Below are 27,795 nucleotides of genomic sequence, written 5' to 3' on the forward strand. Positions count from 1 at the left end.
TATCATCCAAGTCAGAGGCCTGAACACAAATTCTACTCCTGTTAGGTTCTAAACAGCTTCTAAAGTGATGGGAGCAGCATCTCGTGTACTTATCCATCTCCACTTGAGTGTCTCCAAAAATACCTCATGAACATGTTCCGTGCAAGTTACGCCGTCTGATGCAGATGAGCACTTGTTTACCCCATAATTTCTTTCCATAATTCTCTGTTGGATCTCCTGCTCTGTATATACAAATAAAAAAAAAAAGAACATTTGATTTTCCGAGCGGCTGAGCTCCAGTTCGCATCTTTGAACCTGTGCAACGAGGGCCGCCTGTACTTGAGCCTCCAGGGGCGTGAGCGCATGTGTCGCAGCGTGCGTTTGTGTGACTGCTGCGCTTGAATCCTCAGCGCACATACACATGCTTAAATATAGATTCAGCCAACAGGGTCCTCAATAGATCAGACTTCCCCTGACAGTTCTCTTAAACGTCCTTGGCAGCGCCCCTTCCCCTATTCACGCAGAGCTTTTCCACTCTGCCCAATGCGACGCTGCAATATTTCTCTTTCCAAAGGCTCCCATCACCACCGTGCCCGGTAATGCATGACACAATCTTGGTATTTCCCATAAGGTGTCACTTAGCCAAAGAGCCTACTCCTGCACACTCCACACCTAACGATGAACACATCAATTGTTTGCCTTCTCCGGTAGTCTGCTTGAAAACTTCATTATTTGCATCCTAGTGTTACTCGAGTGTCAATTTTCTCCATTGCGACAGCTCATCCTCCGGTTCGACGTCTTCACGCGACTTTGAAGCATTGCACCAATAAAACATGTTTTGGCAGTCTCTGACAAATATAACACGCTCCCCACATTACTATCAATCAAATTTTTTAATTTAATGTATGAATATGTGATTTATCTGGCCCGTGCCGACATTGTAAATCTATTTTTGCGTGGAGAGGCGAGCTCAGAGCGCTGATGTTTCCTTATTGATTGGCTGGCTTAATGGTGTTTGTTCTTTATAGCTGATCTCAGGAAATAAAGCAAATAAATAGCGGCGAATGAGTGCAGTTGTTGTGATACGGTGAAAGGGGGCGATGACAATGAAAAAAGAATGCTTTGGGGGAAAGAGTAGGAAATACAGAAATGCGTTTGATTGATGGAGGAACACAGTACATCTCGAGAATCAATTCCCTTTCATTTTCTTCTGCAGATTTGACTGTGAAATCGGGATGTGGCGTCACCTTATGTTTGCATCACTGGCTGTGCTATGGCAAGTGAAGCACAAGCCGCCTCCAGGTATCACTGTCGTGGTCTCCGCGTTAACCTTTACTGACAACTTGCCACTAGTGTTGGCTCGTGAGTGAACGATGGGTTCAAAAGAACGAATCTTTTCAGTGAACGAATCACTTCCTAAAGTTCTTTTTTCAGTTCATATGACTTCAACCAGTAGGTGTCGGTAATGCCCACTGAAGCTGGTGCCACCTCGCCGTAAAAAAAACGAAGAAGAAAATGACGTAACTTCCCGTTCACGAACGAGTCGTGAATTGCATTTCCCGCTCCCCAACTGAACGGATCTGTGAGCGAACGAGTCAGTGACTGATTCTAAAGATTCAGTTCACTTAAAAGAACTGGAATGCACATCACTACTTGCCACAAGCGCAAGTGCACGCCCAAGGTTTGTCAGCTAATGCTGAGTGACGGGCCTTCATTTGCTTTCAAACTATTTTGATAATTCACAGAGGATTTGTCGAATGGATTTGATAACATGACCTTTGGAGAATGGTTGGATGGATGAAATGTGTCAAGTTAAAGGAAATGAAGCACTTTAGGTGCAGTGCTTTGCAATTCAACAAATGAACCCATTTTTTATTTATTTTTTAACCTGGACTGCATTTCTTAAATGTTCAGTGATTTACTTTGTCTTTATTTTGTTATGTGTTCTCAAAGTGGTGGAAAAACAATAGAAGAGGAATCTAAATTCATTCTGTCCTCGCTGCTATAATAGGGCTGACTCATCAAAATAAAACAATAAACCTGAATCTTTAGTTTTGATAATGAGAGACACTTCCCAGGCACAAAAGACATGTTAGTTAGATAAAAATGTTAAGCATTACTTTAAAATTTCTGTCAAGTTAATGAAAGTTGGTCGCAACATGTAGACTGTGGAACAGATTATTTCTATTTGTATGTGGAAACAATACGTTTATCGATTGTTTATCTTGTCTTGCAGTTGAGAACTTCGCATCAGGTCAGCCTGTTTTATTTTATCATTTTTTTTATGAGTCCTCTCTTAGAGGAGGAGAGTAGGGTATCAATCCAGCGCATTAGAACTCGAGTCTTTTTAGTGACAGTCGCCGCCTCCCGGCTGATGTAAAGCAAACTTGTACTTTTGGGAGATGAAGAAGCCTGTCAAGCCACCTCAGGCCCGTCACCCTCCCTTTGTGACTCTCCACCTCTAATAGCAAAATCGATTCAAAAATGAGGGACGGGGGAGGCAAGGCAGGAAATAAAGCGTTTGTCCATCTCCGGTGAAAGGATACTGAAAGGGCAGACTTGTTTGGAAAACAACATTTGAAAACATCACTCCTCTTTTTTTTCTTTTTTTTATTCTTAATTTAATCCTCGGAAACTTTATTAGGGAAACCTGTATGCTGGAACCACATTCTCTCATGAAACTAAATAAAGCAACTAATTTATTAGCCTTTTATTATAATGCACTTCATCATCTGCTAAATTGGTCTGAGTCGATGGGTGTTATGTTTTGCTGCGAAGTCGCAATATGTTAGATAATAGGTCCAAATCTTCTCCATTAACTCCACAAGGCTTTTGTCGAGTTAAAAGTGAACCGCAGCTTGTTTGAAATGTCATCTCACAGCCGGCTAGTCAACCCCTAAATAGTGCAGCCTCCATCCTTCCTCGTTGCATTCTTGTTGTTCTCTGCTCAGGTAATCAGCCGTTCCCCCAGCAAGGTAATTTCTGCTCAGGCGCGCATGTGGCCGACACTGCGGAAATTCATTTTTTGCTTTAATTTCAGGCCCATTGATCGAGGAGCGCTGTACGGGCGCATGACATCCATAATCACAACATTGGTGTGACAGCGCGTATAAATAATGTGGAAGGATGTAAGAATAATAAAAAAAAAAGGAGAGGGGGAGGTGGGGAGTTAGGAAGAGCTCGGCTCCATCTCTTACTGCATTCTATATTAATTACTCCCAACCCCTCCTCTTGGAGGCTGTATGATATTTTTCTTCTCAAACTTATCTGAAATCTGTTTGTTTAAGCATCCATTAAAGCATTCATTGTGTCTACACTAATTACCCAGGCTAGTGTATATCGCTAATGTTGATGATTAGTGGAGTGGAGCTAAGTTATAGTACAGGCCATAGTGGGCCACTGCTTGAATGTAAACTTTTGCTTATAGTAACGCAACAGTGGATGGATAATGAAAAGCAAATGTCATCAATTGTCCTGAACGCACAGTTGGCATTTTTGTTCTTTTGTTCATTTACTTACTCTGTAGTTAGAAACAGGCGCTTGCACCGTTGTGGGCGTGAACAAAGCTGACTTGCTCCCCAGCTAATAGAAGCGGCTCCTCTTGTTCCCTTTAAATTCAGCGCGGGAGAAATGTGCTGTCATGGCGAGAAAATAAACGTACTTGCTTGTGTTTGTGTAGGAGAGCGACGTTTAGCAAAGACGATCTCCGCTGAATATGGTGACCCAGATTCAACTCTCTGTATCACTAAAGGTATGTGCTTACTGTGACGCCTTAAATCCAGAGGTCAATTTCTATTTACTCACGCTCATGTTAGCACAAGCTTCGTTTCATCTCAAGTCCTTTGCTTTAACACAGTGCTTCTCAATTATTTTCTGTTACGCCCCCCCCTAGCAAGAAGAAAACTATTCGCGCCCCCCCTTCCCCACCGTGACTATCCTAATTTGTCTTGTAAGTCGTAAAATGTTGCACTGTCGCAAACGTCACAGAAGTAACAATGAGAGCGCCACTGCCCCCTGCTGTGAAGATTCGCAATTACACTTTATTCTAGTACTGCCAAAAAAAAAGCCTGTTCCCCAGGGTCACACGCGCCCCCCCAGGAATAGCACCGCGCCCCCCAAGGGGGGCGCGCCCCACTATTTGAGAAGCACTGCTTTAACAACACTACTGGAGCTTCACTACAAAGTAGATGTGACAAAGTGCAGTGCAACATGTGACCTTTTTTGCTGCGTGTTAAATAATAAAGGAGGTGCACTAGTGCATAAAGCACGAGAACTTGTTTGGAATGTGGTAGCCTACCAAAGAGGAGTAAAGGATTCTCAAAATGCATCTTGACCATATTAAGATAACGGGTGAAGCAACGTTGGCTGTTATTTGTATGCGGGTCAACAACTATTCTGCTGCGTCGTTACAGAAAGCTCGTGACCCTCTCGTGGACATGTTGAGCCAAGCAGCCTCTGCTTATCTGCATGTCCTTGGAGTACAAGCCCATTGATATGCTATCTTCTTGCCAAGATGCTTCCAATTATGTGAACCGCTGGAGTGAGGTGGAGCGTGCTTTTTTTCCCGTACAATAGAGAATGCTCTATCGGTTCATGTGATCTCTCTCTCTTTCGCTCTCTCTTTTTTTATTGTTTTATTACCCCTTTCAGCAGGAATGGCCGGTAGATCCAGAGCGGACTTCCCACTTTTCCCCGCAGTGTCGTGACAGATCAATTTAGCACAAGGCTCATCACCGGGATCTGAGTTCTGCTGCCGATTAAAGCCAGCACCTCAATACATCACATGAGGGGAAATCTGCTGTGACATGACTTCCTGTGTTATAAATCCTTCCGTAGATGTGTGCTGTCTCTTCTTGGGGTGAGCACTCAGAGAGGACTCTGACTGACAGCAAGGGGAAAGTGTCAAGATTGACTTAGAAGCAGAAGAATTGAAGAAGCTGTGGATGTGCTTCCATTTTTTGACCACCAATGTGGAGCCAGACTATGCAATTAATTAAATCAATGTATCCCCATTTAAAGGCAACACCTTAATGCAGCTCCACCCTGAGCATGTCCACATGCTGCCATATAAATGCCGTCCCACTTATCTAGTTCTCCTCTTGTCCAGAAGAGGGCAGCACGTCTTAATGCAAGCAACCCAAAGTCTTCAGTCATCTGAAAGTCTCCTGTCTTGAGTTCTTGAAAATCGCAGACAGGCCATTATCGTGGAGATTTTCTCAACAACAAAAAAATCACCCATGCATGCTCTCAGCCCTCTAACTGAATCATGCCCCTCTTCACTTTTTCTAAAAAGAAAATTATTTGGGTTGAAATGACACCCTGCAAACACATTGTGATGAATGAAAGATGATACAATTTACTGCACACTTGTCTCCCATCCTCCCATCATCCTTATCGTCCATCACTTCTCAGTATTCAATTTCTTAGTTCCATTTCCTTCTCTGCTCACTTTTTTTTGTCCCCCTCTTTCCCCACCACTTTGCTTCTGCTCCACCCTGTAATCACGCCGGTTCATGGCTCCCATTCAGCCCGGTATATATAGCAGTAATTGTCGGGGTGCACTATGGAGCCTGGGCAGTGCATGTGGACGCTCTCACAAACCTGTTTGTAGCAAAACCTGTGGATGGGATTTGGGGGTACCACGGGCACACTCACAAAGGTACTTTCTCTTGGAGCCGAAAAATGCTCATGACTGTAAATTAACAACATGCCTCCCTTTGTATTCTTCACTCAGCCTGATGTGACATGGAGAATAAATGAGACTCCTAATGAGGTTTTGTGGTAAGAGCTTTATGCAAATACAAGACTCACTACATATTAACGGTTGCAGAGGGGATTGAGCCTCATTCCTCTTCAGCCGGCTGGCTTCTGATCCGTGAAGCAGACCCGCGTAGCGTGCAAATAGAAAACAAGCAAAAAAACCAGGCGAACGGGCCGCATTCCCATCAGCGCTTCATCAGCCTGAACAGGATTGAAGTGAACGTGAGCAGCTGAAATGATGGTTGCCAGTTGGCTTTCAAGTGAAAACAGCAATCTGTTTAATCGCAAACATAGGCCTCCCTGCCCCCCACCCCCCACCTCGAAATGCTTGTGTGGCGTACCAAGCATGGAACACTGCCTCCAAAAGAGATGACGGCAAAAACGTGCTACGCAGCCCAGTTGTTTGTATGACAGGGTGGGGGTTCCTGGGAGCTTGTATGGACAGGTCTGTCATTCACAACGTGTACACAGTCCCTCCATTGTGAAGCTGAGTGTGGTCCCCAACGGGCAAGTCGGGGTGGGGTTGGCCGAGAGGGCCTCCCGAATAAAAACATTTGCTGCAAACAGGAACTAGGATTAAAAGGGTTCATCGAAGTTGTTTATGGGTGCCAGTTTCCAATTTCTAGACAATTTTTATGGACTTTTAAATGAACAATGAACTTAAATGTTTTGGGATGGTAGTAACTCAGAATTAGTGTGATATATTACAATTTAGTAATTATAATGTCATCTAATTACTTTGAGACAAACAACCAGTAACACCCACAAGCAGACCACCACAATAAATCCCACGACGCCAGCACATAACACAGTGTACCCCATCACCGACTTACTAGAACACATTGTTTATTAAATATAAATTATATTAGATGAGAAATAAGTGGGATTGGAAATCTGTTTAGGAAGTATTCCAACCAGCGTCTCCCATATCCACGTCATCTGCATTTATCATTGTGTCACAGATGCCTTACGTAAAAAGGCGTTACCATCATGAATGCAGGATAAATCATTAAAATAATTTATTTGAGTTGAAATTACTTAAATCTATATATATTATTAATTTATATTTATATTATATTTATAGTAAGGCTTTTTTAGTTAAAATAAATTATTATAAACCATTTATAGTTGGGTTTTTTTGTAAAAAAGAAAGTTTGAGAAAAATGACCAGGTAGAGTAAGGCTTTTTTGACTTAAGACAAAATGCCATTGTTTGGTTGATCACTCTGTGCATTTGAGTTTGAAGTCCATGACTTATAGAACTTTATTGCCAAGTTCCAGTTGTGTTTGGAGATAAGTTTAGCTCGTTCTAAGGTGAGCAAATGTAGCGAAGCAGCTGCTTCGCTTTCATCCTGTTTACCAAACAGCTGTTTCATCCCGGTTTGGTGAGGGACCACTTCACAGACGTTCTGTTTTATTTCTGGGTGGACTTGTCAACCGAGAGCAAGTCAAACATTTTGTTATGACATTTCCTTCCCAGGCGAACACTTTCGACTCGGTTTGATATGCTGCACTCTGAGTGTTTGTATTACTCAAATAGTTTGGCGAGTTGTCGGCTTGTCTCGGAAGGGAAAGGGAAGGCGCTGTTTGCAGAGGATGAAGTCAAAAGCAAGTCCAACAGCTTGAAAGGCTTTTTTAGCTATGTGCTTGCAACTTAGTTCAAGTCATCTTTTTGTGGGCTGCAGGTGGAATGCAAATGTTACCCAACACAGCATCGTTTGTCTCCTTCAATGAGGAGAAAATTCAACAGACAAATAGTCCGCACGAATCAACAGGAAGCAGATGGCCACTTAGTGTGTGACAATGAAGTTTTATTAATTCACAGTCATGATGGATGGTGATTTGAAATGACTCAGCCAGTGTTTATCCGCACTTATCCCCCCTGTTTCTTCCAGCACAAATACAACAATCATACATTTGCACCAGAGAATAAAAAGATGGGGTACAAATGATTACAATTGTGTGTACGTGTGCATCACAGCAAAAAAGCAACCGATCACATGCAGGACACGTGTTCAATGAGGTCTAAGTCCCTGAGAGCTCAGCTTTCTATGAAGGAGATTTTAAAGAAGCACCATTTGGCTCACACTCTCACTGGCCATCGGGTTGCTACACTTATTGTACATATGATGAACATGAAGCCAACTGCATACAATTTTAAATAACAATAGACTATAAACAGCAATTGTACATACGCACAAATAAACAGCCCATTTTTATGCTAGGTGGAATGTTGTTGATTTTGAAAGGCTAGAAAATACAAAGGTCATCTTTAGGAAAGTAAGTCGTTTGATAAATATGTTTTATACTTTATATATTTTCTATGGAAAACGTTGGGAGAATGTTACAAGTTACACAGTTAATTGTACACAGCGAATATTGTAATTAGGATTTTGCAAAATGTAGTTGAATAACAAAGTAAGAACAAGTGTTGAAAGGAACAAATATTATTCATTTAAAAATCATCTCTGGTAGTAAAAAAAAAATTAAATAATCTTTTTCCACTTCTAAATCATATCAGTCAGCCTCTGTCTCGCTTTTATGAAAAAAGATTTTCCCCAGTGTGCATAAAAGCACCCGCTATAGTCTTAACCCTAACCTTAAAACTAACCCAAACAGACATAATTAAAAGGCTTTTTTATATATAATTTCTACATATATTTATGCTTTCAAAGCCTGTTGGCATGCCCGCCACAAACATGTGGTCGTGTGACACTGTTGTTCCCTCCCATCCAAAAAGCTGGCAGAGAAAATCCAGACAGTTGCGTTTTAATAACCACATTGAAAATAGAATAATTCATCTGTATCTTACTGTAAAGGTTCCATTGCTATGGATGATGGAAAGGAAAAAAGAAAACTAACCTCTTTCTGAATATGTTGTGTGAACCCTATGAATAAATTAAATATCAGTATAAAAACTACATGTGAATATGAAAACACCAACTTTATATTTCACTGTACTAAAAAAAATATATATTAAGCATTCTGGTAAAGGTTGATATGGTAGCTAATTGAAGAGATTACAAGAATACTGATGTAAAAAAGATAAAGTGCTTTGTTACATAAAATTATTACTAAATGTTGTAAGCTTGTTGAGATGATAACAATTGTATTTGTTCTAAATTAGAAATGACTGACTTTAATAAAAAAAGAAGCTTTGTCTGATGTAATGATGTAAAATTCCAAAGCACGGTTTCATGTCCATAGCTGATGCAATAAGTATTTCTAAAATGCCTCCAAGATCTATTTGCAGCAAAAAAAACAAACTATATATGATCTATATATCTCATATTGGTTATAAGCTTTGCCAAGTACTCCCACACGAAATATTCAATAGTATTCCATATGTGTAATGTTTGGAAAATCAAAGTAGTCCACATTCAGTATTGAAAAAAAAAAAAGTGATATTAACATACCTTATTAAAATAATAACAGCAAGTGCTGCATGAGTCGCTCTTTTGTTTGGCCCGTCTGCTTGAGTCTCATTGATGTGACGTTTGATCCGCTGCCAAGCCAGGCATTTTTTTCCGTGTTCTTTGTTAATGTGGCTGCGATTGTAAGCTTCCCAGAGGCCATGAGGTCATCACCCTATGCCCACCCGAGAGCAGCGTCAGGAAGACTTTTAAACTCTCTACACAAAGTTGTTGGTTATTTCCCTTTGGTGCTCAAACAGGTCTTCAATCTCCGCGCTGTATGCGTCCCCTTGAAGGAGGATAAAAAGGGTCAAAAAGTGGCAGAGCGATCCTCCGTGAAATAGAAAAGTGGAGGAACTTTGGTGCTTACCTGCGTGACAGCCGTACATAAAAGCTCTATGGCCGTCGTACTTGCAGCGACAGCGCATCACGTTGTTCATGAAGTCCGACTCAGCCATGTCCATAGAGGGGTTGATTTCCACCTGTCGGACAAAGGCGATCATTATCAGGTCCAGACAAAGATCGGCCTGAGGACGGGAGCTTTACACAGCATGCCATTTGCTGATGAAGCGTTTTTTTAATCTTACACCTTATATGTACTGTAAAAAAATTTATTTGAAGTCAAAACTCTGCAAATTATTCCAACTACAACTTCTTTTTGCATCTTATTGCGATAGTAAACCTTCCGTTATTTGCAGCGCTGTAATCGCTGTTCTGTAAAATTGCTCAACCCACTTAAAACACGCAGTTACAAGCACAAAGGCAGAAAACGACAAGAGGTAAACCGAGACCTGGTAATAAAACTGGAAAGAATTTCATTTTGGTTTTCATTTTTCATACAGTTGACAGCGTTGAGACCAGTTCACTTTGACTTCACCATATTCGGAATGTGCATGTCAGGCAAATAGTTTTGCAACGAAACACGTACAGTATGTGAGTAATGTGCCACATTTAGATTTAAATTGATATTTTACTGGAGGAACGTTATGGTGGTTTGCCATCGTTGTTTTTGATTGTAAGGCTCTTGCCAGCACTTAACATTCCTGTATAATATTATTTGACCATATTTTTTAGACTATGGGGCGCACCAGATTATAAGGTGCAGTCTCTATTTTTGGAAATGTCCATATATGGGGTGCACTGGGTTATTATTTTAATTGCACTTTCTAGTCTGAAAAAGTCATTCATGATATCAAATGCTTTAGAGATGACTTCACTATGAACCTTTTGACAGCTAATGATGCATGTTTTAAAATGACGCCTTACTCAGCAACTGCCTCTTAACTTTCCTTGTAAATTAGCGATTGAATCTTTGCGTGAGAGGATTTAGTTTGGTGTTGTGTTGGATCACTGAAAAGAGTGTGTTGCTTTGTTAGAAAGTGGCTATAAAAGTGGAAAAAATAGGGCAGGAGGAATTCCTTGGTGGCAAATTAGCCTTGTCGAATGGGAGGGGAGGCACAGGGGGAGCTTCAACGACAAGTGATGTAATCGTTAACTTGGATAATTGGTGTGTTTCATTGGCACAGGGTGACTCTGCTGAAGCTGTACTCAAAAGTCAGAAATGTTAACTTGGGAACGTTAAATAAAAAAACGCCTTGGCACTTCAGCCTAATTTGCTTAGTCATGTTATGAATCCTCCTTTGCACTGAATTATTTCTTACTTTTAATTCCTATCCTCTATATGCAACTATATAATTGTAACCAGCGTGCTCCAAAGACACTCAGCCACTGCTCAAGAATTGCGGATTAAACGTAAATAAAGTAAATGTTGCTCCAACCGACAAGTGTAATTACAATGAGTGAATGTCTCAGACAAACATCACTAATTATAATTATCAGCCGAGAGTTCCCACACGTGGGAGCCCATCGACGAGATGCAGACGGAGCAGTAAAAACGTGCGGGATGGGTAAGTCTGCGAGAGTGAAATGGAGGATAATGACGAGCTTGATGTCAGTCCTTGATGTGTTTGACTCTGCGGACCGCAGACCTGATGGACTGGCTGAGGCTCAAGTAATGACAGAGCCAGAGAGAGAGGATGGTTGAGCTCGATTGGGAGGTTGGGATGTTAACAACGAAAATAGACGTACGGTATACAACCCGTAACCGACCAAGAGAATGTTGCGAAGCTGTGTGAATGAATCATTGGCCGTAAAATGACACATTGTAAAACTGAAAAGACATTTGAATTACATTCATTTGACCATTGGTTGTCTTTGCTGCCAAATAAGAAGAATACAGAATGGAGTTGTAGAAAATATCATCAGCCAGAAATTATTATGTAAAATGTAGCTTTCTCTTATGCTGCTTTGGAGACTGCTGGAAAATCTGAATTTTTTTACTTTACTTTTTAATTTACTAAGTGTCTAACTTCAAACTCAAGAAAGCATGATCGAGGACAATTGTTAGCTAGTTTTCACTTTGTTTGTGATCAATTGACTTTTTGAAACAAACCAGAAAAAATCATGAACTTCTTGCAAAATAAGTAGACAAAAGAGGATTAAACAGTTCAGCGAAAAACTTTATGTTGCGTGATGTATCCAAATAACAATTATGTGACTTTGCTGTGCATCCCAAGTTTGCTTCAAGGATTTCTTCCTTGTCAAAGATCCCAAATTTCAGACTTCAATGCAGAGTGGTTGAACTTGCTTTATAAATCATGCCGAACCTAGACTATGGTCAGGGCTAAGAGAGCATCTACTGACCTGGAAGATGTAATCTCCAGGCCGCACATCCGTCACGTCAACCCACTGACAGTCAATATCATGGCGGTAGGTATCCCAGCAGCCTACAGAGATACCCTGGTCGCCCATGTTGTAACAGGAAAAGCGCTTCTGGCTACCTAAAACATCATAAACAAAAATTAAAGTTAAAATCCTCCTCATCATCAAAGTTAACTTAATGCCTGTCACTTTAGAAATAACATTTTGTCATGAATGCCGTTTTTTCACACAAGCTATTTCATCCATGATGTAACAAGCAAATGGAGAGTGAACAAACAAGCACAGCAGCGATCTAATACATTAACCACAAAGTAAAAGTACACACTGCTGCAGCTAAAATATTGATATTAATTTCCTGCTACTAATGGAAAAGTGAAGGTTTGGGGGGGGGGGGATGCTGGCGAATATTACCGTCCGGACAAAACGTATCCTCCAGACAGAAACTGGCCTTGTGTCCCTCTGCAACCCTGGTGCCGTTGAGAGTCAGCAGGTCATAATGCGTGAAAACCTCAATGCTGTGATAATGCCTGAGATAAGAGAGAAAGATCAATGTATGGGCTTAGGGTTAGGTTTCGGTCTCCAGAAAAATAAATGCTGAATTACAGGAACCTGAAAAATCGACTTAAAATAAGTGCAAGGACCAAATATTTATACCTGATTACATCCCATGACTGAGCATGGATTTTTGCTTGCGCCGATTGCCGTTGAATGAACACTGCTCCCCTATGGCGTGCAGTCTCATGACTTCACCGCTTGAACACGAGCATTTGGGTGTCACCATAACACCTCTCACAGGAGCTTGTTTTAGCACCAGTGTCGTGCGGCCTGTTTACTCGCGATTGCTGAATGGAGGCCTTTCAACGCCAAGTCCGTAGTGCTAATATGTTGTCGAGACAACCGTGGCCGATTTCGCTGTCCATTGTACCAACTCGCGACTTCACAAAATGGATCGCTTCACATGTGCTTCTACATGACAGGGGCTTCATGTTCGAGATATTAGGGTTCGAAGGGAACGGAGCTTGCCGATCACTCAAGTGGAATGACGTCCACCACTTTTCATCTATTCACAGCTTCTTGTGTTAGACTGGTGGTCGTGCATGCTACCAGCTGATTCCTCGTCATAATCTACATGTTTTTTTCCGACTGGTTATTAAATTAAATATAACTCCAAATGATTCCACACCGAGGCCATTAAAGCGTGTTACCCAAAAACCGCAACTCATCTGTGTCCAGGAACCTCTAAAATAAATGACCGCACGCTTAACCACAACATCCCACTTATAGTAAAATTTTCTTTCCACTGTAATAACTCTTGGCGACACATGTAGAAAATGAGCAAGTGCTGAGATGTGGTACCTGTGACACTGGTGCCAAGTCCAGCTCTCCCTCGTCCCTTTGGGTCGGAAATCGGAGCGTCCCAGGTTCATGATGCGCGAAGAGAAGCGGAGCAGGCGTCTGTGGCCGTAGGGCCAGTTCATGCGGGCGGCCGAGGAGGACAGACAGTTTTCCTCATTGGCGCAGCTCAGCAGGTGCAGCGGGCGGTCTTCCAGGTAGGCCGTCTCCTGGACCAGTTGGGCATCCAGAACGAGGTCAGGAGCCGCTGATGCAGGAGAGACAAATAATAGTATTTTAATTTTTTGTTTTGTTAACTTTTTTTTGTGGTTAAATAAATTTAGACTGTTTACATTTTATATTGGAATGTTTATGTATTATTTTAGAAGTTTTTGTTTTATTTACTTTAAATTATTTAATATGTATTTAATCATTTATATTTCATTTGAGATTTTAAGTAATTCATTATTCTAAATTTTAGAAACTATTTTGTAAAAAACAGTTTGTAATTATTACATTAAAAAACATCAAAGTTATTTCTCTTTTTTCATGCTTGATGTCACTCAAGATCTCATCTTATGTATTAACTCCACAAGGGGGTTGCTTTTTCTTTGGCAACACCTACAAATGAAGGAGCAGTCCCCAGATGAAGAGACTATAACCCACCCATGAACCAATTTAAAGTTGACAAAGCAAAAAGTTTGTCTTACTCTCTGAGCAGGTGACCCCAGCCGCCTTCGGTCCACCGCCTCGCGGACAGTGCATGTGATTGTTACGGCGACACTGCTGAACCGAGAACTCGGTGCCGACGCAGTGAGTTCCGCTTAGGATCAGCTCGGCTGCATTTGGGTCGCTGGACCAGTACCAGGTATCCTGTCGGAGGCAAATGATTGCTTGTAATTTATTAGCCATCAGAGTGAATTAAAGGATGTGGCTATAGAGTGACCTCCAGCTCTCCATTTGTTTTGTTGTCTTTCATTAACACCTCCGACAGAATGAAGAAGCGCTACAATTCATCAAAGAGATGGACCTGCATGCCGTCTCATTTTGAAAAAAAAACAACAAAACAGACTAATGTGGTGTCACGTTGAGGTTACCTGATGTGCACTCGCAGCAAATCCAAAACCAAGTTGTCTGCACACCACCATTGCCTCATTGATGCCCCAGTTCTCACTGCAGACTGAACCCCAACGCTTACGACCGCCCACGTCCATTAGCACCTCCACTCGGCCTTCTGAAGGAACCCTGCCACCAGCCAGACGCACCTGCAAACAGGTGTAAGATTATTCCGCTTTGAATGCTGACACACGTGGTGTACAAAATTTGCATTGTTCATACCGTGTACTCTGTGCCAGTTTTAGGGACGTTACAGCGCACTGAAGCATCCTGGCTGTGTTTGAACGTCCACGGTTGAACCTCCTGGAAGAAGCAGTCAAGGATGGAGCCCTCGGTCCCCGTGCATTGCACGCTGTTCATGTGGATGGGTCCGGTACCTGCACAGGTCAGAGATTTTGCTTTTACTTATTGGGTACCAATAAATCCTGGTAAATGTGTATTATTCATACAAATGAAGCCCCCCGCCCGAAAAAAAAAAGAGCCAAACCACATTGAATGGTGCCAAGGAGCAAAACGAAACAGTGAAATTAAAATGGATGAAAGCATCCTTGACAGAGATGGAAGATTTCACGACATTCATGCCTTCAAGGCCACCCAGTGTACGCGTACATTTATTTACGTCATGCGCTTATCGGCTGACATCTGGGGGGGGTGGGGGGGGGGTGGGTGGTTTCTTCAGAATGCTTTGAATGCAATGAAACAATCATATCCATGGTGATAAAGCGTTCTTGCAAGGCAAGCAGCAGAACCTGCGGCATCGACTTTGGGGATCTGACACACCTCATTTCCAAGTTACCCTCTGGTGCTTTACAGCCACAAAGCATATGCTAAATCCATCAAACAGGCGCAAATGTGTGTCAAGATTTGTTCTTTCTTCATTTGGTATTTAATGAAAACCAGAACCTCCAAAACGACATGAATCAAGGTTTTATGAATGCAAACAGTCGGTTCCATAATGATGGCGTTTTAAGAAACCGCCCGACCAGATACGGCTTTAGTGTTTTCTTCATGCGTAAGACATAAACTATAAACCTGGAACTCAACAAGCATTTTAGCGAGTGCCAGGGCCACCATATCCGCAAAAACCAAATGGAAGGAGAGTAAAAGCCAGATAGACAGAGGAAATGAAAAATATCAGAGGCGACGGGGACTGAGAATGCAGGCTGGCTGGCTCTGTCGCTGTAAGATTGCAGCCCTGCTTCCACGTCGGTTACGCATGTGGCTAGAAATGTCGGAAAAACACATATCTGGCTTATTTCCGCTCCTATCGCAATAGTGACTCCCAAAAGCTGAATTTATCGCGACAAGGGTGTGACAAGGGCCCACATGAGGGGAAAAAGAAACAACACAGCAGTCACAAGCTCTACTTAAAAATTATTTTGGAAAAACTGTCACATGAATTCTCACAGGAGCGGCGGCACACTTCTGATGAACATTTATGATGTTTTGCTCCCTCGTGTTTGTGGAGTAAACTCAATACAAACACACATGGTGCAGGGAAATTGTTAGATAAATACAATAAAATAAAACTGTTGGTGGAGAAACAGAAATATCCTATAATTTAGCTCTGTAATTTTGAGGTGGGTTGGATCACATTCACTGTCAATGGTCACAAGACAAATTTCCATATCGTGCTATGAAATTAGCTTGGTGATTGGCTGGCAATAATTCCAGTGAATGTCTCCATGATGCTCGTGAGGACAGACTATAGAAAACGAAAAGAAATTCTACAGTTGTGTAACGTTGGTCATTGTCAGCAATTTTTTTAAGCAATGACTACTACCACATGCTGGCATAGCATTAAAAAGTTACACTTTTTGTAATATTTTTTCTTACTTTTCCAGTCTAATGTTTTTCATGTTATTTTAGATTACGCTCGTTTACAGCGTCCTATTTTTAGGTCAATTAACTTGCTAAGTTTGGTCCGGTGTGAGTTTTCTGACAGAGTGATTAGAAGTGGCAGATGCCATCATAGGTTTATTTTATTAGAAATTAAACTCCATTTCAGGCACTGAAATAAACGTGCTGTCCTAGTTTTCCTCTTTCCACGAAACATGTCTGAGTCCATTTTTCTTAGCCAAGATTATGTTAGTTGGGTAGTAATCTGCGCTGTCTGCGGCTGGTTAGATCCTACGAAACATGCCAGAATCATGTTGCTCCACGAGCGGGATTCCAAACATAATTTAGAAGTCTTAAGCCGATACGCCACTTTATACACAACTTTGTGTGTCTGTGTGTGTGTACACCACACACGCAGGGAATGTCGGATTGAGACAGACTGAACACAATACAATCTGTCAGCACATTCTTACATATGCTCATCATAAATAAATCAGCCCAAGCGGTCTGGTAGCTGCGAGACTCTCGACTGAAAGTTTGGATGGAAATAGTCTAAGCGCTTGCGTGAAAAGAAGTTACCAGCAACAAAAAGAAACGCATGCTAACTGAACTGAAAAAAAAGCAAAAGACATTGAACTGAAGTCTCCACATGATATTCAAACTCATGTGATGTCTAAATTTAAAGGAATTTTTCCACTATTTTATTTTTTTTTTTCGACTCGCCAGGCCAGACATCTTGATGTTGCATTTCCAGTTCTAGGGTTATCATCATATGTCTCCTCTTTACCACAAAAACCGTGTACGACATTGGAGGTGTATTTTTGGTCAAATTCCGAATTGTACCGCGTCACGGACGTCAGAGGTCCCACTGTGTATTATTTCACGCAGAAATTAAACATCTACTAATTAAATCTTTATATAACTTTACCCGAAAATCCTTCTCTCTGTACAAAGTGGGAGTTTGTTCTCTCGAAAGAGTCTAATTTAGGGCAGTTCAAGCAACGTAAAGGCCTATGGTTATGTGGCCTTCACGGCACATGTGAAATTACAGCTTGCAGCCAAACGTCATATAGTGAACGTTATAGAGGAGGGAGTCATGCCGCGCACTTTGAAGTGCCCTCAACCTGAATGAAGTTCCACGGTACACTAAGACCTGAGAGGGAGACGGTGTGTGTGTGCAGGGAGCGTTTTTGTGTGTGAAGGTGTTATGTAAAGGGTCAAACGTGGCATTTGTCAGGCTTAAAACTACGGCCGCAGATCCACGGTGTACAAGTTAACCACCTCCATGAACGGATGTGCTAACGGAAGCAGACGATCAAAATGACATCATCATCAGCAGGGGTTAGAAGGTGACAAGGAGGGCTGATGTAACAGACTTCGTTTAAGCCATACAAGCAAACGGTCATGCCGCGTTTCGCCTTGATCAACGGGAGGGGAGAGCACACCCTGGCTTTAAGGCTTTTGGGTGGCCGTTCCCACGTCTACTTTGGGCGGGGATGCCAAGCACACAGCTGGGTTGCGTGAACATTGTGGGACCTCTCAAAAGAGCACGTACGGTTCGGAACTGGAACAAAAATTCATAGAAAAAGTCCACTGAGGACCACGCAGACAGAGAAACTCTGCATCATTACTTGAAGGTCCTGTTTTGTTTCTATTTATTTATTCAGGTTCCAAGTTAACCATGGTTAAGTAAGTGACAATTCTGTCTGAAAATATATCGTCATATCTTGAACGAGATTCAAAATGAAATCTTTCACCATGTAATTAGCATATAAATATGAGTGAAGAGATTAATTAAAAAAAATATAGCACTTTATTTTATAGACTTGCAAAAAGGTCAGCAATCATAAATAGCCATGAATATATCTAATGCAAATTTTAAAATGACTAAAAATGATCGTTATTATAGAAAATCTTAAATCCGAGTAAATCTCAGCTGACTCAATTCCCTGGCACAAATTTCAAACTGAGAGGCTTCACTACATGTGAGTCAGAGTCCTTGATAGGCAATTTTTTTGCTATTTGAGCGCCCAAAGTTTAAACAAACCAATGCGGCTTATAGTATTAGACATCATGTGAAAGTTGTGCAGATGTGAGCGCCTGACCGTCCTGCTTCAGAGTTACAGACAGACGTGATCTTATCTGATCAGTCAAGGCAGACTTGAGATAAAACACATTCTGCAAAGGTTGCCGTATCTAGTCTGGAATCCCAACACGCTTGATAAACACTTTAAAAACCGCCCAGTCAAAACAAGCGCATTGTTCCTTCTCACCTTGACCCATAAAGGCGCCTTGCAGTGCATCCTGGGCGGAACCGAAGCCCAGCTCTCTGCACACCACACTAGCCGCCGTCCGGTCCCACAAGTGGTCCACAATGGTGCCCCATTTTCCGTCTCGGAGCACCTCCACACGACCCTCGCCGAGCCTGGGCCCGGCCTTCAGACGCACAGGCTGTGCCGAGGAACAGGAAGGGAAGTCAAAGTCGACACCACATGAATTCACTCGTGGTTTTGGATTCATAGAGCAGTCTTACCACAACTGGGTACGGGGCTTGAGGTCTCCCTGAGGAAATCCTGGAAAACTGAGGGCCCGGAACACATTTGACCACAGCGTGCCGTCCGTTCTTGCAGGGGGTAGGGCTACGAGGGATTGAGAGCTGACCAAGGCACTCGGACAAGGTGTTCTCAGTGCCCAGGCAGTTGACCTTCTCTACCCAGAAGCCCTTCTTCTTGGATATGAGGCTCAACCTAAAAAGACATAAAAGTGAGGTTCCAAACTTCAATTGCATGCAGCTTGTTGTGGTTGCGACAAATTGAAGTTTCCTGACTTAAGATGTCGTTTCAGAGGCAGACTGCTGGGTTAAGTCCGTTGAAATCGACGCCCCATTTCACACTGTCTATTTTTTGTGTAAACAGCAGACATGTTTTGACCCTTGCATTTCCCGATTCTAACAGAGGCGGAATTGTGATACCCCTTTCACGTTGGCATTTATTTTGCTTTGTCTTCCACATTTGTCCCGGCTCACTGTCAGGTCCAACCGGTACTGAAATTGAAATCCGTTTCCGAGTCTACCCACAAATTTCCCAACTTCAACGGAAGTATGTGAGGCATAACAGACAGCTTTCTCGGTGAAGTAACCCAAGTAAGTATCACTGACCTTGTTGAAGGATCTGCCACCTTGGTGTCCCATATTTTCCTGTAAATAAACAAAGAGGAAATGGTCCTATCAGGTGCGTGTATCCACTGTGGTTGCGCGCACACATCATCTTGTGAGGTGATCTCAGTGACCTCACGCTGGTTCGACGTAACAGTGACTTTAAGATATACTCTGGTCTCTGTTGTTTGTTTTCTATGTAACCTGGCCACACAAGACACATACACATGCACATTGCATGTTCTTCCTCGGTGACCAAAAATATTCACCACTCTGGCAATAACTTTCTACCGCTCCAAATATAACTTTTGTATATAAAACACTGGTTTTCAAGCAAGATTTGGGATACAAATGGTGCAGGCTGGAATAAGCAGTAATCCTCTGGATATCTTTTCTGTATTGATTTTATTGTAGTCCCTTCGGAATGTGAGCTAACTGTTTTTTTATGTTTAACGAGAGAGTGATAGCAATGAATTAGACATTTCTAGGATGTTAAGTAACAGCACTTTCTGAAATACCGCCAAATGACATTAAGAATGATTATAGCTTTCTCAAGAATAAAAAAGAATAAAAAGAATTGTGTTGAACTGTGTTTCACTCTTTTAGTCAGTAAGGCCTCAATGTAATTCCAGCCCCAAATTGTTCAAGAGCAGAATTTCTGGGAAAAACCAAGGCATTTTCTGCCAATTGTAGAATTATGCAGTACATCGCGGGTGCTGAGGGAAGCCTTCCGTTCCCTAGACTAGCACACCAACATGCCACAAACGGAGTGTGCCGGGAAGGCTTCCAAACCTTGTGCTGTGCAAATACTATTACGGATGTTCACATTGATTATGCTATGTAGTCAACGTGGTAAAAAAAAATCCATCAAATTTGGACATATGCAAGGTCTTACATACTTATTTAAACTTTTTTTTACCTCATGCATGAACGCCCATCCGTCCATTTCCAAAATCAAATGTGGCCCTAACAAAACGGTACTGTAATTTGCCCCCTCATAAATAAGCCAACCAAAATGAGCCTAACCGATGCACATTTGCTTGTTGACAGAAACAGGTAAATATTTTCACATGCGTATTTTGGGCATGAATAATTTATACATTGGACGTTTTAGTGAGAATGCAAGCTTCCCAACTTCATTAAGTCGGTGTGCTAAAATCAAGAGTGGCATTGCTACAGCAATGACGTTAGTGTCGCTGGGAGCTGACACTTTCCTCAATCGCTCGTCATGCTGTACTTTGCGCAAATATGTTTTTCAAGAATAAAACTTGTTTTGGGGAGAGAAAATACTCATTACATTCATCACTGTTAATTAGTTCGTAGCGAGAGCCCTTTTGCACTTTGCTACTTCTAAATCAAAACACGAAACAAACGTGTGTGCAAGATGTGATGCCAAATGCCCAAACAGTTGACGTCATATGAAATGCACAAGTGAAACGATGCTATTCGCCGGGTGCAGAACAATCACATAAACGTCACAGCGGCCCCAGACATGTTATTTGACACAGCATGTCCTCAGTTGCTCTTGTAAAATGTGTTTAGTGTCTATTATGTGGCTCAGCATGCCGACAGCTCCCAGAAACCCACACAAACAATTGTATGACCTCACCACACTCCACATCATCTAACTTCAGACAACAACAAAAGACATGCAGATCCAAGAAAATATTGCTTGTTTCTGTTTGAAATCTTTTGATATAAATATTGCATGAGCATTGCTCCAGTGTGTAAGGGCTCCAGACACCTGCGTTATTAATTCCCACTACAGCATCAATCAAAAGGACTTTGGGCAAGGGTGATTGTTGAGCTAACAAAGCTAATGACCCTAGTGATGGGAGCCTCATCTGCCTGTTAGTAGAGACTATAATTACATCATTGTGAAAAGTTCATCACACTTCTTTATGTCTTCCATTTCTTTTACTGAATTAAATAAAAACCACTCGAAATGCATTTGAGTCAAGAAATTTGACATTCATCCATTACTGCCCACATGATTTGAAAAGAAAAAAGAAAAATGTATGGCATTAAATGTTCTGGTGACAGGTTTAAGTCCCTAAATCAAAAGCCAGATGAAAAAAGGCGGTCAGCTGCTTATTCAACAGCAGGCACAGCAACCATAATTAAAGATATTTCACACAAGCAAGTGAAAATTACATTCGACTGGTGCGGCTTGTTTTTTTTTCCCCTCTATCTCTGGCGAGGTGGTCTTCCTCTCTCACACGCAACTATAATGGAGGGTATGTTTTTTTTCACTCGCAGCACAAACCCCAGCAAGCCTTGCGTCTGACCAACCTGCAATTACAGCATCTTAAGAATCATATCCAAGACACACAGGCGGCCCTAGAGACGCGGCCTGGAGAAGGATTTCTAAGAATGGCTTTCGCAAGGTGGAGGAACATGGAGGAGTATCCCTGACAGTCATGCAAGCATGCAACACGATCCCATAAGTGTTTCCATCTCGGGTGCAGATGTTACGAAGAATGTCAACATCAACATCATATTGTCTGAAAGGGAATTGTTTTGGTTGCTCACATGGAGTAATTATAGTATCTATTTCAATTTGTGAGCAAAACAAATCATGCACAGAGAGAGGACGGTCGTCATGCTCTTGGAGATAAACATGTGCTGTACCAACACACATAGAAGTTACGACTTGGAGTAATTCAAGCAGGCCGATGGATTGTAGTGTGGGACTGACTGCACTCCCATACAATTCTGTCTTTAGAGAATCTAACTTGCATGTTTCGGTCAATGGCAAAAGGCCATTTGTTTGACTGATCCTTACGAATTTTGTCGATCGCGTTTTGAAGTACCGTATTTTCCGCACTATAAGGCGCACCTAAAACCCTCCAATTTTCTCAAAAGCCGACAGTGCGCCTTATAATCAGGTGCGCCTTATATATGAACCAATATTGAGCCACTACAGTAGGCGTGTCCAAAGTCCGGCCCGCGGGCCAAATGTATATATCTTATATATGGACAAAGTTTTCAAATGAGCCGTTTGTTGAAGGTGCGCCTTATAATCCGGTGCGCCTTCTAGTGCGGAAAATACGGTAATTGAGACTAAATAGAGTGCACTACACATAATGGCCTGCGGCGAAGTAAGTTTTGACTTGTCTGTGGACCAAAGACGAATAGCTAAAGTTGCCTATTTAGGCAATGGCTCAACTCGACTGGAGATTGACTGAGATATGAATTTACTGATGAGTAACAGTCTCCACAGTCAATCATGGAAATTTTGTGACATGGTGAGTCCTGTTATTGAGTTGACAGTACTTAACCACTGCCGCAATGCTATTATGGAAACTAACCGTTGCCCAATACCTAGAGTAGTTGCTGAGCATTTGAAATGCTGATGCATGCTGGACTCAAAAACACTTTGTGAAAGAGTAAACACTCCAATCCTTTGTGGAGACGGAAAGAAAATAAAGCACTTTTAGACACATCATTATGGTTTGAAAGCTATTATGACACCAATTTCCAAAGCGTTTTAGGACACCTTGGGACAATCTATTTAAAGGAGATCGTCAAGGCAGAATCTGACTGAAACAATTCAATTCGAACAGATTTCCCAAACTGTTCCTACCACAGACCCCAGAGATGGGAGATGCAAGTCACATGACTCGCCAGTTACTAAGTCGCTAAATCCACGATATGTTTGTTGCTACGTTTGGATTTGTGAATGTTCCCTATACAGGTGCCAGGGAATCTCTCCATCTCTCCATTAGTCTGTGCAGATGCAGATAATGTAGACAATGGAAGCGCATGCCATCGATGATCTATCAAAAAATAATAAGCCCTGGCACAGCCGTAATGGTAACCACTGTCGGAAGACGATCGCTGACTCCAGCCTCCAGATGCTCTACCGCCAATAAAACGGGCTACTTCACACAAAAAAATGTTCATCTGGCCTCACACCACCGTATCGACGGAACAGTTAAAGCACAATCACAAGGTGATATTACACCTCGGGACAGAAATCCAAAATTAAAAGCATTGTTGTTTGTTTCGAGAGCGAAGATAGCATCAAATAGAGGCAAGGAGGTGCACCGGGGGGTGATTTGCCTGGAAAGAGGTGTGAAGAAAAGCTTCTTGTTAGGGATGGAGATGCCCCTTATCATTACCCCGAGGCTGAGGAGAGGAGGGGACCTTTTGCTGTGGTGTGGATGAGGGGGGGAAGATAAGCGTGACAGAAGGTTTTACTTATTCCGCCGCTTAACTGGACGCTCTTTGCTTTTTATTCTTTGCTGACTTTTTAATCATTTAACAGCGATGCAGATACCTGTAGACAATCTTGACAGAGGGCGCAACACAAGGCTTTTTGCTGTAATTCAGCGCATACTAGTAATATTTTAGTGACATCACAGATTTCAAGCATTTTAACCCTGTGATGAGATTACGTAATGTTTTCTCATGACACCTTTTACGACCTCTTAAAAAAATCTGGCTTTTAAAATCACACAAAATTCCATTAAGTCAGTCAGTAAACACATTACTCCTCATTCTATTGACTCAGGGTTTTGTGTAAGCTTTCCTACTTCTTGCTTCTGACTGGTCGGCTTTAACATCCCTGTTGATGTGTCGTTGCCACAACCCAGATCACAGGTGTCAAACTCAAGGCCCGGGGGACAGATACAGCCCGGTACATGGTTTTATGTGGCCCGCGAAGACAAATTGTGCATCAAATTCGTGTGTCATTACTAGAATTGCAAATTGTCTTCCCTTTTAATAATATATATATATTTTTTTAATATTTGACCAGTTTTTACTCGTCTGATTTGAAAACGAGTTATTTGTCAGTTTGTTTTGTAGCTTTCACTGTATATAATATGAGGTGCTCATACATTTATTTGGGTTGACAGTCATAATGGCCCTCCGAAAGAAGCTATGACCACAATGCGGCCCGTGAAAAAATTAGTTTGACACCCCTGACCTAGATGGTAACCATTATAACATTACACTGTGTGATTTTAGCTGGTTAGTTTTAGGGGCCTATTATGTTCTCTTTGTGTATCTGTTGTTTTTACAAATATTTTGTGTAATTCTCCAACTCACCCAGCACTGACTGTCAATGACTGAGATGTGTTCTACAAAGCACCTTTGCAGGAAAGGATGCGTACTCACTTGTACGTTTTGAGGTTGGGCTGAGCGGCGTCGGGAAAGCCGAGCATCCCGCACACCACTCTGCTGCTGTTCAGACTCCAGCCCATGTCACACACCTGCCTCCATCTCCCCGCGTGCTTCACTTGCACCACACCTTCAGTCACCAAGGTCTTCTTCTTAGTCGACATGAGGATGGGCCTCAGGCGGACCTCCTCGATTCGGACCTTGCTGTGACCCTGATGGAAGGAAGTTGTCGTGTTAGGAACTTCAACAGCTGTGAGGCGTTGACGGGCGCCGTGGCGACCATACCTGGTGAAGTCGCTGCCTGTGGATTCTGGGAACCTCGTATGGATGTCCGTTCCCATTATAGCCATATCCGGAGTGCCTGCGGGTAGCCATGAGGCCTGGCGAGGGAATCCCATTGGAGCTGATGGCATTGCTGTGGTCTCCGGTGCCGTTTGTCTGCTCCCGCCTGCGCTCCGTGGTGCACACCACCCCCATGTCTTCCGCGTGCTTGCAGTCGTTCACCCCCCAGCCGTTGTGCTTGCAGTCCTTTATGGACTTCTCGGAACCGTTACATCGAACGTTGTCCATCCATATAGGACCTTGATGGGGGAAAGCAAGCTTGTTATTAAGCATGTTATCCAGTCCTGCTTGTTCTGGAAACAGACCACACAAGATCTGAAAAGTGATCTTCATATATATGACTTAAACTGGCAGCCTGATTAGGGGTTGCACCTTTGCGGTGTGTTCAGAAGTTGAGTGTTTTACGATCGTGCCTCTCATATTCATTCCTCGTTGTCTTTAATTTGGATTTAAAAGCAGCAGTAAAGAATGTCCATGAACCGCAGCAAGTGTTGCAAAACTGTGGTAAAGTCCATGCTGTCATTACTCTAAAACAAATGCCCCAATGTTTTTTTTTTTTTTATGCACGAGTTCCTCTAGCCTGCCAGGCGACCTTAACGAGATGTCATCTTTGTGCCTTTATGATGTCAGTTATTTCGGTTGTCTTAATTACTGCCGTTGGCAGACGGTAAGCATGTTTTAAAGTATTTAGCAACCGGTACGATATAATTGGCCGGCATTTGGAGCGACATAAAACGTTAAAGATGAATGATTTTTGCCATCTGCACGTCAAGAGCTGTATGACAGTGATCACTTGAGCCACATTTCCACCAGACAGTGCAGCCTGTCAGTTCCATCTGGTTTGCTTTTCCATCACCGCAGCAAGCTTAACAGTGAGAAGAAACATGACAGTCAAGACAATGATGGATGTTGTGTTCTTGTTTTGCGTGATGCAACTGAAGGCACGTTTTCTTTAGGCAAAGTGATGTTTAGTGTTCTTTCATTCATCTTCTTCTCAGTGAGAAAGTGTTCCCAGGAGCATCAGCCATGTGAATAAGTACATGCTCTGTGATTTGTGGTCTTCCCATTGCCACAGGGAAAAGGTAATCAGCATTTTTAATGGACATTCAATGGTGAACGTTCTTCTCAACCTGAAGTTGTTGGTCTTCAAATTTAGACAGAAGCTGAATGAAATTGGGGCCTGACCACAAGTTGAAAGTCTCTCTATTGATAAACTGAGTCTGAGCCTTCAGGTAGATGCGACTGTGCTGAGATGACCCAAAATGTGCCAAAACAAATGGTCAGTCTTACCCTCTCCTTCCCCATACTTGGCGCTGTGTGCCCACGTGACACCGCCCTGGAACCCCAGCTCTCGACACACAACATTAGCCAGGTGGATGTCCACCTCGTCGTCGCACACGGTGCCCCACGTGTTGTTGTGCAGCACCTCCACACGACCCTCGTTAGGCTCCCGCGCAGAATTTCCCGCCAGACGCACCTTGGCGGCAGGTGCACGGGCCGCCCTGCGCTGACCGGAAGCGGTGCGGCGCGGCTCAGCAGCGGAGAGCGACACAAGGAAGAGGAAGAGAAAGCAGCTGAAGCAGATAGCGTGGGACATTGTGACAGGAGGGATCTGTGGAGATAAAACAATTATTGGTCACTTTCAGCTATAAAAAAGAAATTTGACACTCTTCAACCCAAAAGGCTCAGTATAACTGACCCAGCACGTGCTGGGTACTTTGTGGACCCAGCCTTGGGTTTGCCACCTCACCCAAATTGGTTTGCTTTTAACCCAGCAGTTTTAGGAGTGTGCCCTTGATTTGCACTTTGAATACCACCAGCTTAGAGCCTGTTATTTTAAGGTCAAATGACTGCCTTAAAGAATTTTGTGACTCACTGTGAATTTTCTTACGGCAAGATTAGTAGTGGCAGAACGTATTACACTATTAAACAGGTGGATTAAAAAGGACTGATCTTTAAATGAACAACCTAGAAAATTTAGTCTGAATAAATAAGGCCCAAAAAACAATTGGTCAAATTGTCCCAGTCGTTTTGAAAGTAGAGAAAGATGGCTTTTCACATCTGTTAACAACTTGTACCCAAGATGCCCGTTTGGCTAGAGGAAGCTAGCCTGCCCGTAAAAAACCCACACAAGCATTGGAGTGAACCATCCAAACCCCACACATAAAAACCACTACAGAGAGTCGAACCCCAAACCTGAGAACTGTGAGTCAGACATAGAAACCGCTAGTTCACCGTGCCCCCACCCCGTTAAATATCACTGCATATAATTAAGCAGCGGTTGACTTCATTTTACCTTTGCATGACAGTTAAAGATGTCATGACGCATCAAGACGCAAAATAAAGTCATAATTTTGTCAAAAAAGATGTGTGATTTAAATTCAGATTTTGTTGAATGCTTGACTTATTTATGTGAAGATGAATACTGAATGATTAGAGGTGAGAAGAGGCCTAATTTTTCAAAGAGCAACAATGACATCTTCTGGACAATCCAGTTGGGTGCCTGCTCGGTTGCCTGCAGAATAAAACCGCGTTATTACTACTTTAAATGTGAATTAAAAATGATGAAAATGTATTTTAGTCCAATGTATTCAACTGTAATTTCACGCCGCTCATTCAAAGGAAATAAATTCAGCACCTGTTAGTATTGCAAGCTGCATGAAAACTCCATAAAGCATCAAGAAAGGTTTTAATTGGAGGTGAACAAGCACAATGTAGTTCCGGACTCCAAAAGTAAAATCACAGCACTACTGCTTTCAAAAGATTTTATTTTATTTTTTAAATCTTCCAAAACAACTAATAATACATGTAAATACATATAAGACAAAAACAATAGGCTAAATGTGAAATATTAAGTATAGAAGAAAAAGGCAAGGTTCACTGACCTGACAAACAGCAAAGTGTGTGTGCAGTCGTGGATGTCTTGAGTGAAGGAGTGAGTCTACAAAAAAAAAATCTCCTCACTTCAATCCCTCCTTCTCCATATATCTCCTCCCTGACTCCATGTGTCCCT

The 27,795-nt window shown here is 42.3% G+C and overlaps 1 protein-coding gene across 1 annotated transcript; it reads right to left on the reverse strand.

Moving 5' to 3' along the window:
- Positions 1 to 7,528: 7,528 nt before the first annotated feature.
- Positions 7,529 to 27,780, reverse strand: loxl4 (lysyl oxidase-like 4). The gene is made up of 15 exons (XM_061285712.1): positions 27,668 to 27,780; positions 26,073 to 26,394; positions 24,726 to 25,021; positions 24,438 to 24,652; positions 19,317 to 19,355; positions 18,693 to 18,906; positions 18,433 to 18,610; positions 14,543 to 14,697; positions 14,302 to 14,469; positions 13,915 to 14,077; positions 13,229 to 13,472; positions 12,284 to 12,399; positions 11,855 to 11,991; positions 9,522 to 9,633; positions 7,529 to 9,440 (listed from the first exon to the last, which is right to left on the reverse strand). Exons 2-15 carry the CDS (start codon positions 26,377 to 26,379, stop codon positions 9,370 to 9,372), a joined length of 2,415 nt encoding a protein of 804 aa, XP_061141696.1. The 5' UTR covers positions 26,380 to 26,394; positions 27,668 to 27,780; the 3' UTR covers positions 7,529 to 9,369.
- Positions 27,781 to 27,795: the final 15 nt, after the last annotated feature.

The sequence above is a fragment of the Syngnathus typhle genome, linkage group LG8, assembly GCF_033458585.1.
Source record: "Syngnathus typhle isolate RoL2023-S1 ecotype Sweden linkage group LG8, RoL_Styp_1.0, whole genome shotgun sequence".
In the NCBI taxonomy this organism is placed as follows: Eukaryota; Metazoa; Chordata; class Actinopteri; order Syngnathiformes; family Syngnathidae; genus Syngnathus; species Syngnathus typhle.